Source organism: Sus scrofa, chromosome 5 (genome assembly GCF_054392235.1).
Source record: "Sus scrofa isolate SSC_HxYL_T2T_F1_AM1 chromosome 5, Sscrofa_HxYL_maternal_Yorkshire_Landrace_v2.0, whole genome shotgun sequence".
NCBI lineage: Eukaryota > Metazoa > Chordata > Mammalia > Artiodactyla > Suidae > Sus > Sus scrofa.
The window spans coordinates 108,348,694-108,368,098 of record NC_139387.1 but is presented as its reverse complement, the minus strand read 5'-3'; the positions used below and the strand labels follow the sequence as shown (position 1 = coordinate 108,368,098).

Genomic DNA, 19,405 nt, shown 5'->3' with positions numbered 1-19,405 from the left:
GTGAGTGTAAACGCATTATGTCATTTCAGGTCCACGTGGATTCTGCTGCTGTGCCTTTACCCTTTGCAAAGCAAGACCTGTCCATAGAGGATTCTGGCTCAATGTACGTGATTGCTACTCCGGCCGGACTAATGGTGAAGTGGGCTCACCTCACGGGGATTGTAGACGTTCATTTCGGCTCTCAGTTTAACCTGTCATCCCACACAGAAGGCCTTTGTGGTGAGCACTGCTTTTCAGTCTCTCTTTCTTCCCCTGGTTTTCATTCACATTGCACTGTTTCGGCCCCTCTTGCTCCATTTCTCGGGCTGGAGAAGTGGTGTTCGCTTTCAGTTCCGCGTGTTCCCAAGTCAATACGGAAGGAAGCAGTGTCTTTCCATGAATGGGCTGAGAAGCAAGAAGGAACAGTCAGCCTGGGTATTTTGTGGAAATGTTTGCTTACCGCTATTACTACAGTACCGTTTGTATTCCTACTAGCTCATCTTTATTAAACATTAAAGAAGTATTAAACATTTTTTTTTGGTCTTTTTTGCCATTTCTTTGGGCCACTCCCGTGGCATATGGAGGTTCCCAGGCTAGGGGTGGAATTGGAGCTGCAGCCGCCGGTCTACACCAGAGCCACAGCAACGTGGGATCCGAGCCGTGTCTGCAACCTACACCACAGCTCACGGCAATGCCAGATCCTTACCCACTGAGCAAGGGCAGGGATTGAACCCACAACCTCATGGTTCCTAGTTGGATTCGTTAACCACTGAGCCACAATGGGAACTCCTGAAGTATTAAACATTTTACATATTTTAACTCATTTAATTCTAGCAGTAACCCTAATAAGTAGGCACCAGCGTTAATTTATAAGTGATAAAAATGAGGCATAGAATGATAAAGACTTAGCTTTGTTTCTTTTTTTTTTTTTTAAGTTTGCAATCAAAGAATACTTGGTGAAGTCCCATCTTGGCAGTTACATACAGGAAACAAAATGTTCTGAATATTAGTCCCAGTTTTATTATAAAGTGTTACTCCTAAATGTACCTTTACGCTTAGGTTTAATATCACAATATATTACATAGATACTTAGTTATAAGCCAAAGGAAACAAATTAGAAATATCTCTAGGTACATAAGAAAATAAAAAGAACATTACTGGCTTTGGTGTCTGTCAGAAAGTTAAACAGAGCTATCCCCTTCAGAAATATTTAACTAAACATCAGTTTTCTTAACTTTCAAATGGGAATAACCATAAACTGCCTTCAAGATTGTTGTTAGAATTGAATGTGAAAGTTAATTAAAACACTTAATGCATTGCTCAATACAGTCACTAAATTTTAGTTTAGTACAAATATGTCCATTTTAAGCTCACTAAGTATTAATTGAGTAAAAGTTTGTGCATCAGCTTCTGCATGTCTGACACTACTCATGGTGCTGGCAACTCAAAACAAATAGACCAAGTCCTTGCTCTCAACAAATTACATGAAATACCCAAATTTCTGCTTGAAAAAAGTAAACTACTTGGTTGAAATTTTGGCTAAAATGGCTTCAGTGTCCTTGCCTGTTTAGACCATGCTCAACTAAACATAGCACAGATTTCTGCGGAGGCTTAGGGTTATCAGTGTGGAACTAGGCCTTGTCATGGTATTGGGTATACGTAATAACTCAGTAGATATTAACTGAGCAGTCACCCAGAGACTTTGGGAATGTATATTTTCTCTTCTGATTTATCACCTATGATTTGTTTGACTTCCATGTTTGTTTTTTTCCTCCTTCAGTGTCAGCTCATGCTTTTACGGAGACAGTCTGCTAACTGGATTCTTACGTAATCCTTATAGTAAAGGGCTAGGTCACCTTTTTGCTAACAGGGGTCACCCCTGAACTTCATGACCTCTGCAGTGGGAGAGGGCCAGCTGTTGAAGGCAAAGCCGGCTGCTGGCCGACAGAGTCGTAGTGGACAAGAGTGTGACCTCCTCCCAGACCAGAACGGGAGCTCCTGTTCTGCGGGAGAGGTGGCTGGAGTCGCAAGGAAAACGTATTTTTACCAGCCATTGCCTTTCCCCAGAAGAGTTTAGACTGAAAACATAGCTGCTTTACAGTGTGGTCCACTTAGCGTGAGTTCTGTTGTTGTTTTGTTTTGTTTTTGCGCTGTAGCAGTCTCCTGCATAGGTCTAAGTGTAGGGCAACTACAGCAGCAGAACTTTATTGAGCTTGATGTAACTACTTGAGATTAAGATTTGATACCTAAAAATGTTTAAAAAATCTTTCATTGCTAGAAGCCTTGGGAATTAAGAAAAATTTGTCGTAAAGTAGGGTATGATTCAGATAAGGTATGGTCAGCTCTGATGTTTGTACTTTCCTTGGCTTTGCCTCTAATAGATAAAAAGCAAGCTCTCTTCTCAGTCTGACTTCCCTCAAGGAAGCCAGAGGCTATAGCAGGTCGTAACATCACAGTCATAAATAGCCCATGTCACCCCAAGGGGGAGAGATTGTTCATGCCCCAGAATTCCCAGGTCAAATTCTGAGCTTAACAGTGGTTGTCCTAACTTTGAACAAATCTCTGTGTCTCAGTGACCGCCACGAGCTGACTGGTTTCTGCCTGGATTACCTGTAATGGTTGTTACTGAAAGGGAGTAAGAAATACTTTGATGCCAGTCAGGTCCCTCTGCTGAAGTGGTTCATGTTCCAGGTAGTGGGCAGAGATAGTTTTGAAAGGAAAAGGTAATGTTTTCAGACAGGATTTTCCTGGAGGAATGGACGCCAAAGGTCCAGTCTTCCAGGGAACACCTTGACAGATTTAAGAACGAGTTCTTAAATTAGGAGACAGTGGTAATAAAAGAGTGTAGGGACAGAATCAATCTCTTCCTTCTAATTCTATGATCTTTTCAGAAAGCTTGGCGTCTCCGACCATGATTTTGTTCTTATCTGGTTAAGACCATTCCACACTATTTTATCCAAGAATCAGCTACACAATTAAAAAAAAGAAAATCCGTCAATGTTAAAGACAAGACGTCAACTTGGAACCTGATTCCATAAATTATCTATTCCTTTTAAATACATTATTAAGATGATTTTATTTCTCCTGCCTGTATTTGGTTTAAGTGAATTTTTTCCTTCCAAATGTCACACATCTCTTAAGGCATTTGCAACGAAGATCCAGATGATGACCTAAGGATGCAAAATGGCACAATCATTACGAATATGGAAGACATAGAATTATTTATTGAGAGCTGGGAAATTGAGAAATCCTTCAAAGTAACCACGAGAAGGCCCGTTAGAAATTGCACTGAGCACGACTGCAGTCACTGCATCGAGTTACTAAATAGGAAAGCTTTCATCCCATGCCATGATAAAGTAAGTTGGAAGCAACCATCGCTAAGAACTGTCATGTTAGACATGTTGAGGGGAAAAGCCAGTGTATTCTTGTTCTTGCCGTGATGTTCTCCTACTGGAAACAGTTTATCCCTAGACCTTCTGCCACTTTGCTTCGGGATTCAAAATAATGTATTGTTTATAGACTTACAGAACAGGAAAGATAATTATCTATTTTCTCTCCATGTTTGTTTTTCTGAACTATAGCTACAGTTTTCAAGAAAAATGAAATTTCATGCTATGAATAAATGCTTCTAGGAGAAAGAGATCAATGCCGCTTAACCCAGTCTAGAAACCACGACTGGGAGACTTTGATCAATTTCTGGCTGCTGTAGTATATACTTGTAATAGAACCTGTCACATATTGAATGTAATTGTTCTGTACTGGTTTCTAACTTTCTGACTTCAGGTAGCTAGTAGCTGTTTTAAATATTTGAATAAGAAGATCTGTTGTTAGAGACAAAAGACAGAAAAATATAGCATTTCAGGAATCGTTAAATGAAAAGTCCGTGAGCATCCAGTAGTAGGCACTCTGTTAAACTCGTGTTACAAAGCCAAGTTCAGATCTCTCCTTGCTCCCCAGGAGTCTGGAAGGCAGGCAAGCCGGTGAACAGATTTTTCCCAGTATATAGTACAGAAGTGCATAGGGGCCCAAGTTGGGAGAAGACTTCCCAGAGTTTCCGATACATGAATTATTTGGAAGAATGAGTTTTCCAGGAGAGATGAGGGAAGAAGGGAGCCGAGGCAAAGAAAACAAATCTTTGTGACTCTGATTTAACCCCTAGCCTGGGAACTTCTACAGGCCACAGGAGCAAACCTAAAAAGACCAGGGGAAAAAAAAAAAAAAAAAAACCTTAAAGGAAACCCTATGGTAAGAGCAAGGTTGCTAGAAAGGGCCACGTTAGGCAAAAGTTGAGGCGGCTAGTGCAACACTTTGGGAAGCAGAGTGTCTGGGAAGTAGAGCGAGGGAATTGTCAGGGCAGAGGGAGTTTGCCCTGAAGCAACGTCCATGCTGGGCCACCCGCTGTGGACTCTGCAGCTCTCGGCCGCCTGTGAGTGCTCTGAGGGAAACGGCAGAGGATACGAAGTCATGGGACCTCTCTGGCGCTTCAGTTTCAATTAGAGATTTGCAGGCACATACGTTTTAAATATTTACATTTTTAAATGCATGCATATAAAAATGAAAAAAATAGCAAATACTTTTTAACTCATTTCAGCATAACAGCGTTCAAAAGTTCCATTTCTGACTGGGAACTTCGACGTTTGATTAAATTAGGGAACGTCCAGCCTGACGATTCAAGGCCTAGCGAGGCCACACAGTGTACACCATTTAGCCTGTAACCGTCCCAGCTTTCCCATAGGATCTTGCCAGTGAGTTTGATGACGAAAGAAGGGCATGCTCGTCCTTCAGTTTCCCCACTTCTCCTCTTCATTCTCATTTGCAAATCCCCACACAGCAGACAGGTTGTCTTTTGAAAATGGAAGCAGGATTAGATTGTTTCTTTACCTAAAATCCTTCGGGGTCTTTCACTGCCTCTTAGACCATATTCTAAACTTCTATTCAGGGCTCCTCGGGTCCTCTCTGCTTTGTCCCGCCTACTTTTCCAGCTCCTTCTTGCGCTACACTCTTATTGCTGGCGAAGGGCCAGGCGTTCCAGCCTCCTTTAAACTCTTTCACGATTTCAAGGTTTTTCCTGTGAATAAGCTTTTATGCCTGCAGTGCCCCAAGCTGGAACACTTCCCTCCTCTGCTCTGTTTTAGCATGGTGACAAAGGCTTTAGCTATGAGATCCACAGGAATAGGACAGGCCTGTTTTATTTACCTTTACATTCCTCATGTATAATACAGTGACTGATATGCAGTTAGGTGCTCAGCAAATTATGGGAGGATGCATAATTGAATGGATGAATGGAGGTTACAGGAGAATCCGCTTTTGTGGGTTAAATAGAGAAGGGATATGATTTTTTTAAAACATTGAATAAGTTAAGTCATATGGAACTTCCAAGCCTAAAATACATGGAAAAAACTTGGAAACATGTTTTAGATCTCACAGAAGACCTGTCGAAACCAGGGATCAGGTTTGGGAATTTACCAGTATATGGAGTTTTTAAAATAACGGTAACTCCTGTTGCACGTGCTCGAGTCTGCTCTGTACACTCTCCATGTGTTAGCTCACAGCAATCTCAGCAGTAGTAGGTTGATTATTAACTCTGTTTAACTTATGAAGAAACGGAGGCAGAGAGGTACACGCCCAGGATGGTGGTAGAAGCTGCGGGAATGGGTGAGCTGAGGAGGAGCATTCGTAGTGAGTAGACGGGACCCCTCAGGGATGGAGTCTAGACAGACCCTCGGAATGAGAAGCAGGAGGAGATGACAGTGAACAGACGGAACGTCACCGCAGCGTGAGTCTCTCCAAGCCGGAGGAGAGGCTTTAAGAAATGGGGGGTGTGCCTGGCACCGCAGGCCTCCGAGGGGGTGAGGAGGTGAATACCAGTGGTCTCCGAATTTGGCAAACAGGAGGCTCTCGATGGTCATGGTAAATATTCCACGCGTTGTGACATGGTTGGCAACCGAGGAGATTCAACAAAGGAGACGAAGCAGAAAGTAGAATCTTGGTTTTTTGTTTTTTTTTGTCTTTTTTTGTCTTTTGTTGTTGTTGTTGTTGTTGCTATTTCTTGGGCCGCTCCCACGGCATATGGAGGTTCCCAGGCCAGGGGTTGAATCAGAGCTGTAGCCACCCGCCTACGCCAGAGCCACAGCAACGCGGGATCCGAGCCGCGTCTGCAACCTACACCACAGCTCATGGCAACGCCGGATCCTTAACCCACTGAGCAAGGGCAGGGACCGAACCCACAACCTCATGGTTCCTAGTCGGATTCGTTAACCACTGCGCCACGACGGGAACTCCAGAATCTTGGTTTTTATAGATGGAGACCTGGAAGAAGAAATGGTGGGAGATGAAAAACATTAAGTATTTTTGCCTGACACTTTGACCTGTGTTCCAGTTCCACATCTGATTCTAGAAGCTTAGTGTATTTGCTGAATAAATGAATGGAGAAAAACTCAAGTAAATGTTGTTATAAGTTAAATTATTTAGATTTCAGATATCTCTAGATAAAAATCAAACAATCTGTAGAAAAAAGTGAGTCTAACTAAATCGAGCCTTGGCAAATTATGTAAATTATTTGACAATGTTCAATATTAGTACATACTTTTTGAGAAGTATTTATAACCTCATTTAATAAGCAGTGCCATGTATCATTAAAGAAAGCTTTTGGAGCTTCCAATTTTATCCGTAGTAAATCAAAATCTTTATATATATATATATGCGAAGATTGTGATCCCAAAATGTAATATCAGAAATAGATTTTTACTAGGTCCATATACTGTCTTTCTTTTCCATCTTTAGAAGCTAGGTTTATATAGATGAATACATACGGTATTTATTTTATCTAAAACATGTGTTTAAAAATTATAAATTCAGTGATGACATCTAATATTATGAAACTTCGAAACTCTAGGGCCGAAGAGGAACTGTAATGAATAATAATTTGCTCCCTTTTGATTCTCTAAATAGTTTTAGTCTAGCTTAGGGCCTTTAGAGAATTAAAACAATGTAACTTACCTCAAGGCACGATGTATCTCCAGGTTTCACCACAGGATTTTTGTGAAAAGATGTGGATCAATTACACCTATTTTTGGAACTATGAATGTGATGCCCTTTCTGCATACGTGGCGCTATGCAACAAGTTTGACGTTTGTATTCGGTGGAGAACACCTGATTACTGCCGTAAGTAGCACTGTTCAAGTAATATTTTCTAACAATCAAATACCATTCCATTTTTTTTTTTTGGTATTTCTTCCTTTGTTGTTCATTGAAAAATCATTTTGGAGGAATAAAATGAATGTCAATGTAACCTATAGTTCAAGCTCAGTTCTCCCACTTAAACGACTTCTGTTTTCATTCTGGTCTAAATTTAAAGGGAGGTGGTCAAGGAAGCAGAGAAGGAAGGCCCTGAGCTCCCCTCCTCCAACAGATACACCAAAATCACATTTATTTACAGGGAAGCCAACTCCAAGAAAGACCTGAAGACTAGCAGAAAAGATTTTTCCTGTCCTAAAGAAGGAACAACAGCAAGATGGTTAGGAGGGTGGTGATGCTGTGTAGCTGGGACACACACTCCTTGGTCAGTGACCCACAAACGGGACACATACTCCTTGGTCAGTGACCCACAAACGGGAGGTGTATCACAATTACCGATCTTTCCTGAGGTCCATGTCGACTTCCCCAGCCTACAAGTGCTGCATGAGGAAGACGCGTCCCAGCAGTTCTCCCTTTGAAACCCAGCGGGGCTTATATTTAGGAGAGCTGGAGGGCCGTGGGAAACAGCTACTCTGCTCTTGAAGAGTGTGCACAAAGTCTCCCACGCTCCACTTGGCGGAGCAGAGGAAATAGTTTGAAGGGACCCTGGGTCAGAACCCCTTGCTGATCTCGGAGAGCCTTCTGGAGAGGCAGGAGGCAACTAGACTCTTGTTGGGTATGAAGACACTGGCCACAGGCATTTTTGGGAGCCCATTCTACTGTGATAACACCGGCACTGGCAAAACCCATTTTGGAATCCTCTCTCTAGCCTGTTAGTTCCAGGGGGCTTATCTGCCCTTTGGTGGCCCCGCACTGGCCCGTAGTCCTCCAGGCTGTGCAGAGAGCCATGCAGAATCCCTTCCCTACCCTGCAGTGGCCCCCAGCCACTGTGGCCAAGTAAACTGGGCCAAGGGCCAGCCCTGCCTAGCAGTGCACCCACAGTAGTTGTATCTGCCACAACAGAAGGGTGCACACAGCCTGCATAGGAGGTTGATCCTAGAGCATATACCTCTGGTGACTGGGGAGGGTGCGCCCTGCTGAAAAAAAAACAACAGAAAAAGACATCAAAGAAAAGAAAACTACAGGCCAGTATCGCTGATTAACATAGATATAAAAGTTATCCACAAAACATTAGCAAACTGAATTCAACAAAACATTCAAAGAATCATACACCACAGTCAAGTGGGATTTACCCCAGGGATGCCAAGGATGGTTCAGTATCTACAAACCCATCAGTGTGATAAGCCACATTACCAAACTGAAGAATAAAAAAATCATCTCAATAGGTGCAAAAACGTTTTTTACAAAATTCCACATCCACTTATTACAAAAATCTCTCAACAAAGTGAGTATAGAGGGAACATATTATACTAAAGACTGTGTGTGAGAAAGCAACAGCCAACATCATGCTCAACAGTGAAAAGCTAAAAGCATTTCCTCTAAGGTCAGGAGTAAAACAAGGACACCCACTCTTACCACTTTTATTCAGTGTAGCATCAGAAGTCCAAGACACAGCAGTTAGATAAGAAAAAGAAATTAAAGGTACCCAGATTGGAAAGGAACAAGTAAAACTGTCACTGTTCATAGATTACACAATGCTGTTCACACATCACATAATACTAAAAAGAAAATTCTAAAGACACCACCAAAATAGATTATAGCTAATAAATGAATTCAGTAAAGTTACAGGGTACAAAATTAATATACAGAAATCTGTACACAAATGACACACTAGCAAAAAGAGAAATTAAGAAAACAAGTCCATTTACATATTGCATCAAAAATAATAAATACAGAAGAATAAATCTAACCAAATGAAGTAAAAGATTTTTACTTGGAAAACTCTAAGACATTGACGAAGGAACCTGAGGATGACCAAAACAAGTGCTCATGACTGAAAAAAATTACCATTGTTAAAATTATCATTACCAAAAATTATCATTACCTGGAGAGTCAATGGTATCCCTGTCAAAATACCAAAGGAATTTTTTACAGAACTAGAACAAATAATAATAATAATTTAAATATTAAAAATTTGTTCAGTAGCTCAAAACACCCCCAAATAGCCAAAGTAATCTTGAGAAAGAAAAAAAGGAAAAGAAGTAACTTCATCATAGTTGACTTCATAGTACAGGTATCACCCTCCCTGATCTCAAACTACATTTCAAAGCTATGATAGTCAAAACGGTATGCTACTGGCACAAAAGAAGGCACAAAAAATGGAACAGAATAAAGAGCCCAGAAATAAGCCCACACTTATATGGTCAATTAATCTATGACAGAGGAAGCAAGACGTACAATAGGGAGAAAGATAGCCTCTTCAATAAATGGTTTTTGTAAAACTGGACAACTACATGCAAAAGAATAACTACTTTCTCACGCCATACACAAAAACACACTCATAATGGACAGAAGGCGTAAACGTAAGACCTGAATACATAAAACTCCTAGGAGAAAACACAGATGATGTTCCTTTTGACATGAGTCTTAGCAATAGTTTTCAAATATGCCTCCTCAGGCAAGGGGAACAAAAGCAAACATAAATAAATGGGACTGCATTAAACGAAACTGTTTCTGCACAGTAAAGGAAACTATCAACAAAATGGAAATGGGTCTTAGCGAATGGATAAGATGTTTGCAAACTCTATGTCTGCTAGGGGGTTAATGTCAAAAATATGCAAAACACTCACACAACTCAACATCAGAAAACAAAAAACCCAATTAAAAAATGTGCAGAGGATATGAATAGACATTTTTCCAAAGAAGGCATACTCGTGACCAGCAGACACGTGAAAAGGTGCCCAGTATCACTAATCATCGGTGACCTTAAATTAAAAGCACAATGAGATATCACCTCACACCTGTCAATGTCTGTCACCAAAAAGACAAAGGAGTTCCTGTTGTGGCTCAGTGGTTAGTGAACCCAACTAGCATCCATGAGGATGCGGGTTTGATCCCTGGTCTTGCTCAGTCAGTTAAGGATCCGGCATTGCAATGAGTTGTGGTGTAGGTCACGGACATGGCTTGGATCAAACGTTGCTGTGGCATAGGCCAGCAGCTGCAGCTCTAATTGGACCCCCAGCCTGGGAACCTCCATATGTTGCAGGTGCAGCCCTAAAGAGACCAAAAAAAAAAAAAAAAAGACAAAAAAGGAAAATAGTATGGAATTTTCTCAAAAAACTTAGAAATAGAAGTACCATATGGTCCATAAGTTTCACACCTGAATATTTACCTGAAGAGAACAGAAACACTAACTCAAAAGGAATACGCAACCCCGTCTTCATTGTAGAGTTATTTACATAGCCATAAAATGGAAGCAACCTAAGTGCCATCAGTAGAAGAATGGATAAAGAAGTTATGGTGCACATTATATAGCCATAAAAAATAAAATATGGCTATTTGCAACAACATGGATGAATTTAGAGGGAATTAGGCTAAGTGAAAGATGTGAGACAAAGACAGACACATGACCTCCCTTATACATGGAATCTAAACAAACAAAACAAAACCAGACTCATAGATAAGAGAGAACACATGACTGGTTGCTGGCGGAAGGGGTGAAATGGGTGATGGGAATTAAGAAGTACAAACTTCCAGTTATAAAGTAAGTAAACCTCAGTGATTCGCATTCCAGCATAAGGAATATAGTCAGTAATATTGTAATAACTTTGTATGTGGACAGTTGGTTGCTAGATTAACACCTAGGCTTTTTTCATACACATTTTATTAAACATTTCACCAATCCTGGGCACATTTTATAGAAACTATATTTTTTATTTTATGGAAATATACTGGATTTATAGTGTGTGTGGTTGTACATACTCACACATTCACATTCTTTTCCATGATTATCACAGTGTATTGGAGGTGGTTCCCCGCGCTGTGCACGTAGGGTGTTGGAGGTGGTTCCCCGCGCTGTGCATTTAGGGTGTTGGAGATGGTTCCCCGCGCTGTGCAGCAGGACCTTGTTGTTTACCCATCCTGCGTGTGCTCGTCGGCCTCTGCTGGTCCCAAAGGCCCAGTCCTGCTCCCTCCCTCTCCACCCCCTTGGCAATCGCTAGTCTCTTCTCTCTATGTAGAAAATATCGTCCAATAAATTAGAGTCATTCAGGGGATTAAATGGTAAAATAAATTCAATAGAAGAGCTACTAAAATACTCAAGCAAAAGTTTTCATCCCTCCCCAAAGAAGAATAAAATGCATAGTGAAAGAATAGTATGTCAGAAACACTAGATTGCACTTCAGAAATAAAAGCAGCTTCTGGTGCCTGTCCTATGCCTTTCTGCTCCTTGCCCCTCCAAGGGAATCACTATTTAAGAGCTGGGTTGCTTGATTCACTGGCAACAGAGGGCCTCTTCAGTTTTCCTGGAGTCCATGAAATTGCTCTCCACTGGGATTTTACCAGTTTACACTCTGTCTCCCAGCTGAGTGTTTATTTTTTAACAGTATCCCTTTTTATGATCACTGAAAATCAAGAATTTTTCTGAAACATCATTTAGAAACTGCTTAGTTTCTTTTGACAGTGAGGGATTAAGCCTAAACACACAGAATTTTTCTTTTTTATGACTTCGTTGGGTTGCATACTTAGAACATTTTCTGTTATTTATTCTCAGTAGACTGTTCTATCTCCTTCCACTGTGTAGACAAGTAACTTCCTCATAGTTGACTTCATGCTTAGGCAACTACATTCGGGCTGCCTGTTGGTCATACGTATTAGATAAAAATCCGTTGAACTTTTCCTGCTGTAGCATAGTACTAGCAGAACACCTAAAAGATGCTCAGAAATACCTGTTGATTGTTTGTGTCTGATTTATGGTTACACAGTAAATGAAAAATGGACGTCAAAGAGACTGAAAATGTGCTAAATGAATTTTAAGAAAGAAAACTGATGTCTGCCTTTTACTAGAACACAAGGGGGTCACTTTTATCATTAGCAAAAATTCCTGTATTTTTTCATAGCTCTGAGTTGCCCTGAGGGGAAAGAATATCAACCCTGTGTGCAGCCTTGTGAAGCAAGGACATGTCTGAACAGATGGTTCTATGGATACTCTTCGTGTCTGAAATTAAGGGAAGACTGTGTGTGCAAAAATGGGACGATTCTTCACAGGCCAGATTCAACTCAGTGCATTCCTGAGAAAGAATGTGGTAAGCAGAAAACACAAAGCAGCATCTTCGGGACCCAGCAAATAAGACTTTTTTAGATCTTAGCTGTGCTGAGAAATGCTGATTGGAGGTGGCCTACGTGTTGGAAAGGAAGTGAATATGTAGCTTGGTTTTAATATGATTTCAGTTGACCTCACCAAAGTTAGCAGCTCCAGTGGTGGTATGTTTTAATCTCTACTTCTGCCTATAAAAGCTGAGAAGGGATATTTCAAACTAAGCATGAAGGAAATACTATTTGGGCTGAATTGAAATTTCGGTGATTTCGTATATTAATGATTCGTCTTTATTTCTGCAAGCCTAAGGTTGCGTGTCTGTAAAGTGAAGAAAATAACAGCACTTATCCCACAAGGTTCGTGTGGGATACCTGAAATAATAGAAAGAATTTTGCAATAGTGTCTAGAGAAAAATAAGCACTCAATAAATGTCAGAAAGGGTTATTATCTGGAAGAAAACACTGAATATTTCTGCTTTCATTTTCAAATCGTTTTATTCTCACACATTGTCTCTGTGGTGGCTGCAGATGAAAAGAAGTTCAAAACTGAGAAAATTGCAGTACAGTATTTTATCAATCATAGGACTCATTGTTATAGTCAAAAGTAAAGCTAATAATTAAAGAGAAAGGCAAGTAGAAGTGAAATGCATATATAGTTCCAGAAACAAGTTTGTGTTTGCCATTGAAGAGAGTATTTATGGAAGAATTTGAGGATACACAGGCATGCTCAGATTTGTTTTTAGGGACCTTTGAGTTTGTGTTGATAGTAAATAAAATAAGTTCAGGAAAGCTGGGAATATAGTTGTCACTACATTTATCTTTATAATTTCCTAAAGAACTACTAAAGGGCCATATTTATCATTCAGTAAAACTTTCATGATAAAACTGAGTCACCAAATAATATTTTGCTTGGTTGCCTACTTTTCACGTTTAGATTTTGAAGCAAAAATGTTTTGAACTTTGATAGGACAAACCTGTTAATGTGGGGTAGAGACTGCCATATTTTAACAGTTATAAAGCAGTTTAAACTGTGTTTAAAACACAACTTTAACAGTTAATATTTTAAAAATAATTTAAATTTATGTTACTGGGTTTGTTCAAGCTAAATGAATTGTATTAACAAGACTTAAATGAATAAAACAAATAACAAATCATCTTATTTATAGAAGAGGACATGCAAATTTGCAGATAGTTGTAAAAGAGAAAGTGCTTTCCGTGAACCACATCAAAAATTTCATGAAAGGCGTTCTCTTCATGGCTCAGCGGAAACGAATCTGACCAGCATCCATGAGGACTCAGGTTCGGTCTCTGGCCTCGCTCAGTGCGTTAAGGATCCGTGTTGCCATGAGCTGTGGTGTAGGTCACAGATGCAGCTCGGATCTGGCGTGGCTGTGGCTGTGGCGTAGGCCAGTGGCCACAGCTCTGATTTGACCCTTGGCCATAGCATACCCCTCCCTGTGGTATGGGTATGGCCCTAAGAATGCATAAAAAATTACATTAAAGAAAAACATAAGCTAGTAGCTGATGAAGAAAGGAGGAAGTTGAGAAAGTGACGTGTCATCTTTGTCACTGGGCCAAGTCACGGTCTGCAAGCCAAACCTCACATCCTGGTTTATTTTAATGACCAGCGCTAAGCGATACACCGTGGTCTGTCTTTTTCAGCTTGCACGGATAGTGAAGACCGGCCTCGAACTGCTGGGGAGGTTTGGAATGGGGGCATTGACGAGTGCGCCCTGTACAGATGTTTGGAGAACGGCAGCATCATCCCCATAGAACCTGACTGTGATGAGGCGCCCTCACCAGTTTGTGAGCGAGAAGCTCAAGTCGTCCTGAGCTTTGTTGATAAGTGGACCTGCTGTTCAAAGGAAGTTTGTAGTATGTATACAGGCTGAAGCCTTACGGTTTGTTAATGCCACAAAATACCTTGATTGTGTGTGTGTGAAAAAGCAGGGTATACCTGATTCTTGGGATTAAAAAAAAGTTGCAGGTTGAAGTAGCAATGCAAGTATTGCCATAAATCACTTAACACCTTCTCAAAGCAAGTTTTGCCTCGTTATAGTTCTGTGGATTTTGCAGACAGACATGAAAAACGCTGGCTATTGTCGGTTAGTAATATTCAGAAATATGTGACAAGATAAAGAATCTGGGAATATTTGACTTATGACCATTGAGGGTCACAGACAATAATAGACAAACCTCAAGTCTGCTGACTTTTCACGTGTGACGATTCTATGAGCTGAAGGGGTTAGTGGCAGCATAAAAACATGCATATTGAGACGCCTAGTTCTGCTTTGAGTTAGAACCACAGGATTTTTGTTGTGTTCAAAAGTTTTTTAATGCTTCTGTCTATTTCCAGGTTGTGACATGACCTTGTGTGAAACTGCCATTCCAACATGTACAGATAGTCAAAAATTGATCATTGGCCACAGCCCTTTTTCTTGTTGTCCACAATATCTGTGTGGTGAGTAATTAATTGGAAAAAGTAGGAGTGAGGTTTTTCTTCCTGCAGATTAGTGGATTAGATTCTCGTTCTTTGTGTCTATAAGGAAATGGTTTATTATAAAGGATTGTTTGCTCACCTGTCTTGCTAAGGATAGGTTTTTTTTTGGCCAGGTTTTTTTAAAGTATATATTTTTCTCAGTTATTAATCTTTATAATCATGAGTATCTTGATTTGCTTGTTTTATAGATGTGTAGTTTGCTGCTCAGAGAGGTTAATAACCTTTAGTAGGATCATTAAGAGAAAAGCGGCAGAGTTTACTTAGAATCAGGGTCTGTCTTATTCCAAAGCTTCAATTCTTTTTGGCTTTTCCATCTAATATTTGTTTAATGGGGCTCTGGCTAGCTGTAGGTGTGCTTCCTCACCAGGCACTTCTTTTTCCCTGTTTAAAAGGGTTGACATCATATATGTAGAAAGTCTAGTAAGGAGAAAAATGAGTAGAAAATACATTTCAGGTTTTTTTTTTTTTAAACGGTGGAGCGACAAGAATATTTTTCTCCCAAGTTAATACATTTTAAATTAGTTTGAGAATGCTCCAGGCAACTACTGTAATAAATTGTAATTTCTTTTCAAGAGACCCATATGCAGGGGACTTCCCAAAACTTCTGTAGACAGCCTCCTCCTATCCGTTAACACAAACACACACTCACATGCTTCTTAAAGTAGGTTTGAAATGCTCACCACCTCTGATTTGTGAATTACTTAACTTTGCTAAACTCACGAGGAACAGTAATAATTCCTTCCCGACAGGGTTATTGCAAGTACTAAGTTCACGAGGATAAGACTGTAGACCAGAATCAGGACTTGGTGGTGATTTTTTTCTCAGCGCTTCAGAGGGGACCGGGGCTCTGGGTTTCCTGTAGTAGCCTCTTGGGGTTACGTGTGAAGATAGCTTTGGCAGCAGTCCATTGGCCCATCATTCTGGTGGATGTACAAGAAACCTCTTCAGATTAGTTCGTTGTCAACGAAGGAGTTGAGCCAAAATGATTCTCCCCCCATCCAACCACCTGGAAATCATCCTTAAGTGACTCTAGAACAGTTTGAAGCTGCATATTAGCATGACTAGTCTCAGGACCCACCAATCGCTGGTGAAAATAGAATGAAATGTAAATTCTGCGGGCCCTCTGAAACAATGAACATTTATCATTTAGGTGTGAAAATAAATAAAATAAATGCATAATTAATTCACTTAATAATTTAATTTTTGTGGAAATATGTATTTTAAATGTCCACATATATTTTAAATATTACCTGCCATTTACTATATATTTCTGCTAAGATTTTATAACAGAAGATAGCTATATATCTATTGCTATGTCTATATCTATATATCAGTATCTCTATGAGATTAATAGAAAGTTGTATATATTTTTAAAATATATATTTACATGTATTTTATATTTTGTATGTAATATATATAAGCAACCTGTTGTTTCCTATGTGTTTGTGCTAAGATTAAGATTTTTAAAATGCGCTAATTACCACTAAATTCAGAGAACTGCGCCACACTCTTTCATTTAGTTACATCTCACTCTGTACACATTTCCAAATATCTCTGTGTTTGGACAGAATGTGACCCATCCAAATGCCCCGTAATTTCGATACCAGAATGCAGAGAAGACCAATTCATGATTCAAGTTCAGCAGGAAGAGCCTTGCTGTTTTTCTCCCCTCTGTGGTGAGTTTCCTGTGAGATAATTTCCTCAAAGTGGAGGAAGGGACTGGGGAAATGGCTTGTTTGATGTGAATTTCATGGCACTCATGGGAACCAATATTCTGCTGAGATACTCAAAAATTCAACTGAATAATATGGTAGAAAAGAACGTACAGCATTTCAGATGATTCTTGACAGTTATTACACGCAGTGCTACTTCCTGTTGACAACGTCTATTCATATCAGTCGACATACAATCAAGATTATATAATCAATTTTTAAAAATAAGGCTGGCACCTAGTTCTTCTTATTTTCTTGTAGCCGTGGCTCTCCTTGAAAAAAACGACTAAAGGACTCCGCTAAGCAGAGTGCTTCTTTTGTGTGTGTGTGTGTGTGTGTGTTTAGGGCTGCACTCCCAGCAAAGGGAGGTTCCCAGGCCAGGGGGCGAGTCAGTGCTGCAGCTGTGACCTACGCCACAGCCACAGCCACGCCAGATCCTAGCCATGTCTGTGACCTACACCACAGCTCATGGCAACTCTGGATCCTTATCCGACTGAGCAAGGCCAGGGATCGAACCCGTGTCCTCATGGATGCTCGTCAGATTCGTTTCCACTGTGCCACGAAGGGAACCCCCAGAATACTTCTTTAAAACTTCATCTCCTGTGTCTCCTGTGTGAGTCTGATGATCTCAAAGAGAATGGTAGCCATGAAAGGTGCCTGGGAAGTGACTGGGTTTGGTGATATGTGTATTGTCTGATGAACTGGACTTTGAAAAAGAAAGAATTTTCTCTTTTCGGTTTCCTTGAAGAATGATCATATCAAAGACTGCTGATTGATGTAGGTTTCTGATGAACCTGTGAAGATCAATGGACGTCTTTTTGTCCCATTTAAGGTTCTTTGACTGCGAAGGGCACTAAGTGATTGATTCTGGCCAGCTTGGGCACAGACCAGCGGCTGGGCAGACTGAGGGGGATTAAGCTTTTCTGTGACCGAGATGAAGCAGAACAGTCAGGCTCTGGCAAAGAGAGAAACCAGCTTCTCCAGGTGGCAGTTACTAGTGATTGAGTCAGCAACCTCCATTTCCTGACTTGATGTCCTTCTGTTCATGATTCGAATGCTGTAGAACGAGATTCCGATTCATCTATAGTGGAGTTTTTCCTGCACAGAGACCTGGTGAGAAGGAGGCACCTTTGTTTAGAGTCACTCTAGGACGGCCTGGGCAGGACACTTCCTCGCGTTCTTTCACAGGCTTGCTCTCCAAGTTGGGAGAGGGATGCTGAAGCGATCAGAAGAGCAGGCGCCTGCTACGATGTTCCTCCATAAATTGGAGGAATCAAAAGTAGTGAATTAGAAAAACCTAAAGTCAATCAATGGCATTTTGATCCTAGCAAGAACAGGTTACTGCTGAACTCCTGATGTCCTGTGATTCTGGTAAGATGGTTCTTCAGTGTCCCTGCGCTTAGGAAAGTGTAAAGCAATATCCTCAGACGGTGCCGCTGCTTTTATGACCAAATAGGGAGATTTGTTAGCGCCTTGTCTTCCTTATTTTCTGTTTTGTTAAACATAATGTATTTTATTTTGACTTTATGTGCGCAGTAATCTCAACTGATAGTTTGTGTTTTGCTCAGCTGTGACTTCTGCCTTTTTGGTTTATCTTTAGTTTGCAAACCTTGCACTCAGCCTATTCCGCTATGTGCCGATGGGGAATTTCTCACTTTGGATCTTAACACTATGCACGTCTGTTGCCCTCAGTATTACTGTGGTAAGTACATGTTAACTAACGGAAAATATCTGGGTGTGTCCGAGGTTGAAGGCCAGTGCACCTTGGTGGTACTGTTCCCTCACACCTCAGTTTAGGTCTAGCCTGTTCAATAGCCTGTTAATGTTTTCAAACATCAAAGAGCACTTCCTAGAGAATGACATTACCGCTCCAAAACAGATTAGCTGTGACGTCTCCTCCTCCTGGACTTTCTAGTGATCCAGGTGATTCTAGACCTTCTGAACTCCACTCTCTTCTTGCCCCCCTGCCATTTCTCGGGGCTCTTGACCTAATGAGTGTGTCCTAGTCTACTGATGTTGTTATACCTGCTTGTAAGTCATTTGTCTGTCCTCGCTGACACAGGGCAGTCTGGGTGGTGGGAGAGAGCTCTGGGGAGAGCTGAGTCCTCTCAAGTCCGTGCACTACATCAGCAATGGCAGTCAGCTAAATGGTCGCTAGTGAAAACCAGCAATTACATGAAGTAACTTTTTACCCATGTAATTTTTCTGTTTAGTGTGTGAGCCAAACCTTTGTCCTATGCCGCTGCTCAACTGTGCAGAAGATATGAAACTTGTGAAAGAAAATGTATCGGGTCAATGTTGTCCAACATGGCATTGTGGTAACTAATTTTCGGATTTTAAAGTCTTACTGCACTGTGTTAATATGTTCTGATCAATATAAATATGTTGATTTTTGTCTTTTAGAATGCAGCTGTGAAAATCTTGTTATGCCAACTTGTAAAGTGGTAAGAACACATATTTTGATTGAATTTTAATATAATTTAAATCAGTTTATTCTTCCTTGGTCGCTTTCATTTCTGATTGCTTCTCAGTTAATGGAATTGTGCTTGTTCAGTTGTATTGAAGTAGATTAAAATAATCTGCTCTGATTGTAGGGAACAGTCAATATTTCATATTTTGCTTGAGAAGGGAAAGTGCAATACATTATTTTTTTCCACCGGTGACTGAAACTACTAGTCTTACATATAGTTAAGTTCACTGGTCTTAAAATGAATCACAATATAAAAATATATTCTCTCAATATTGAAGGGTTTCCCCAGTGATTCTTCAAGAAAGTGCACTAATAATGCAGAGTTTTAGAGGAGGAGGGTGGTATAAACATGTA

At 40.5% G+C, this 19,405-nt stretch overlaps 1 protein-coding gene across 9 annotated transcripts in view; it reads left to right on the top strand.

Moving 5' to 3' along the window:
* Positions 1 to 19,405, top strand: part of OTOGL (otogelin like) — a 204,301-nt gene that overhangs the window by 168,686 nt on the left and 16,210 nt on the right. For all 9 annotated transcript variants that reach the window (XM_084957766.1, XM_013998114.3, XM_084957767.1 and 6 more), the window contains 10 exons: positions 30 to 219; positions 3,121 to 3,335; positions 7,002 to 7,143; positions 12,174 to 12,359; positions 14,032 to 14,244; positions 14,726 to 14,830; positions 16,438 to 16,545; positions 18,182 to 18,283; positions 18,795 to 18,899; positions 18,985 to 19,025. In XM_084957766.1, coding sequence (XP_084813892.1) covers positions 30 to 219; positions 3,121 to 3,335; positions 7,002 to 7,143; positions 12,174 to 12,359; positions 14,032 to 14,244; positions 14,726 to 14,830; positions 16,438 to 16,545; positions 18,182 to 18,283; positions 18,795 to 18,899; positions 18,985 to 19,025 — 1,407 coding nt within the window. The remainder of the gene's footprint in view (positions 1 to 29; positions 220 to 3,120; positions 3,336 to 7,001; positions 7,144 to 12,173; positions 12,360 to 14,031; positions 14,245 to 14,725; positions 14,831 to 16,437; positions 16,546 to 18,181; positions 18,284 to 18,794; positions 18,900 to 18,984; positions 19,026 to 19,405) is intronic.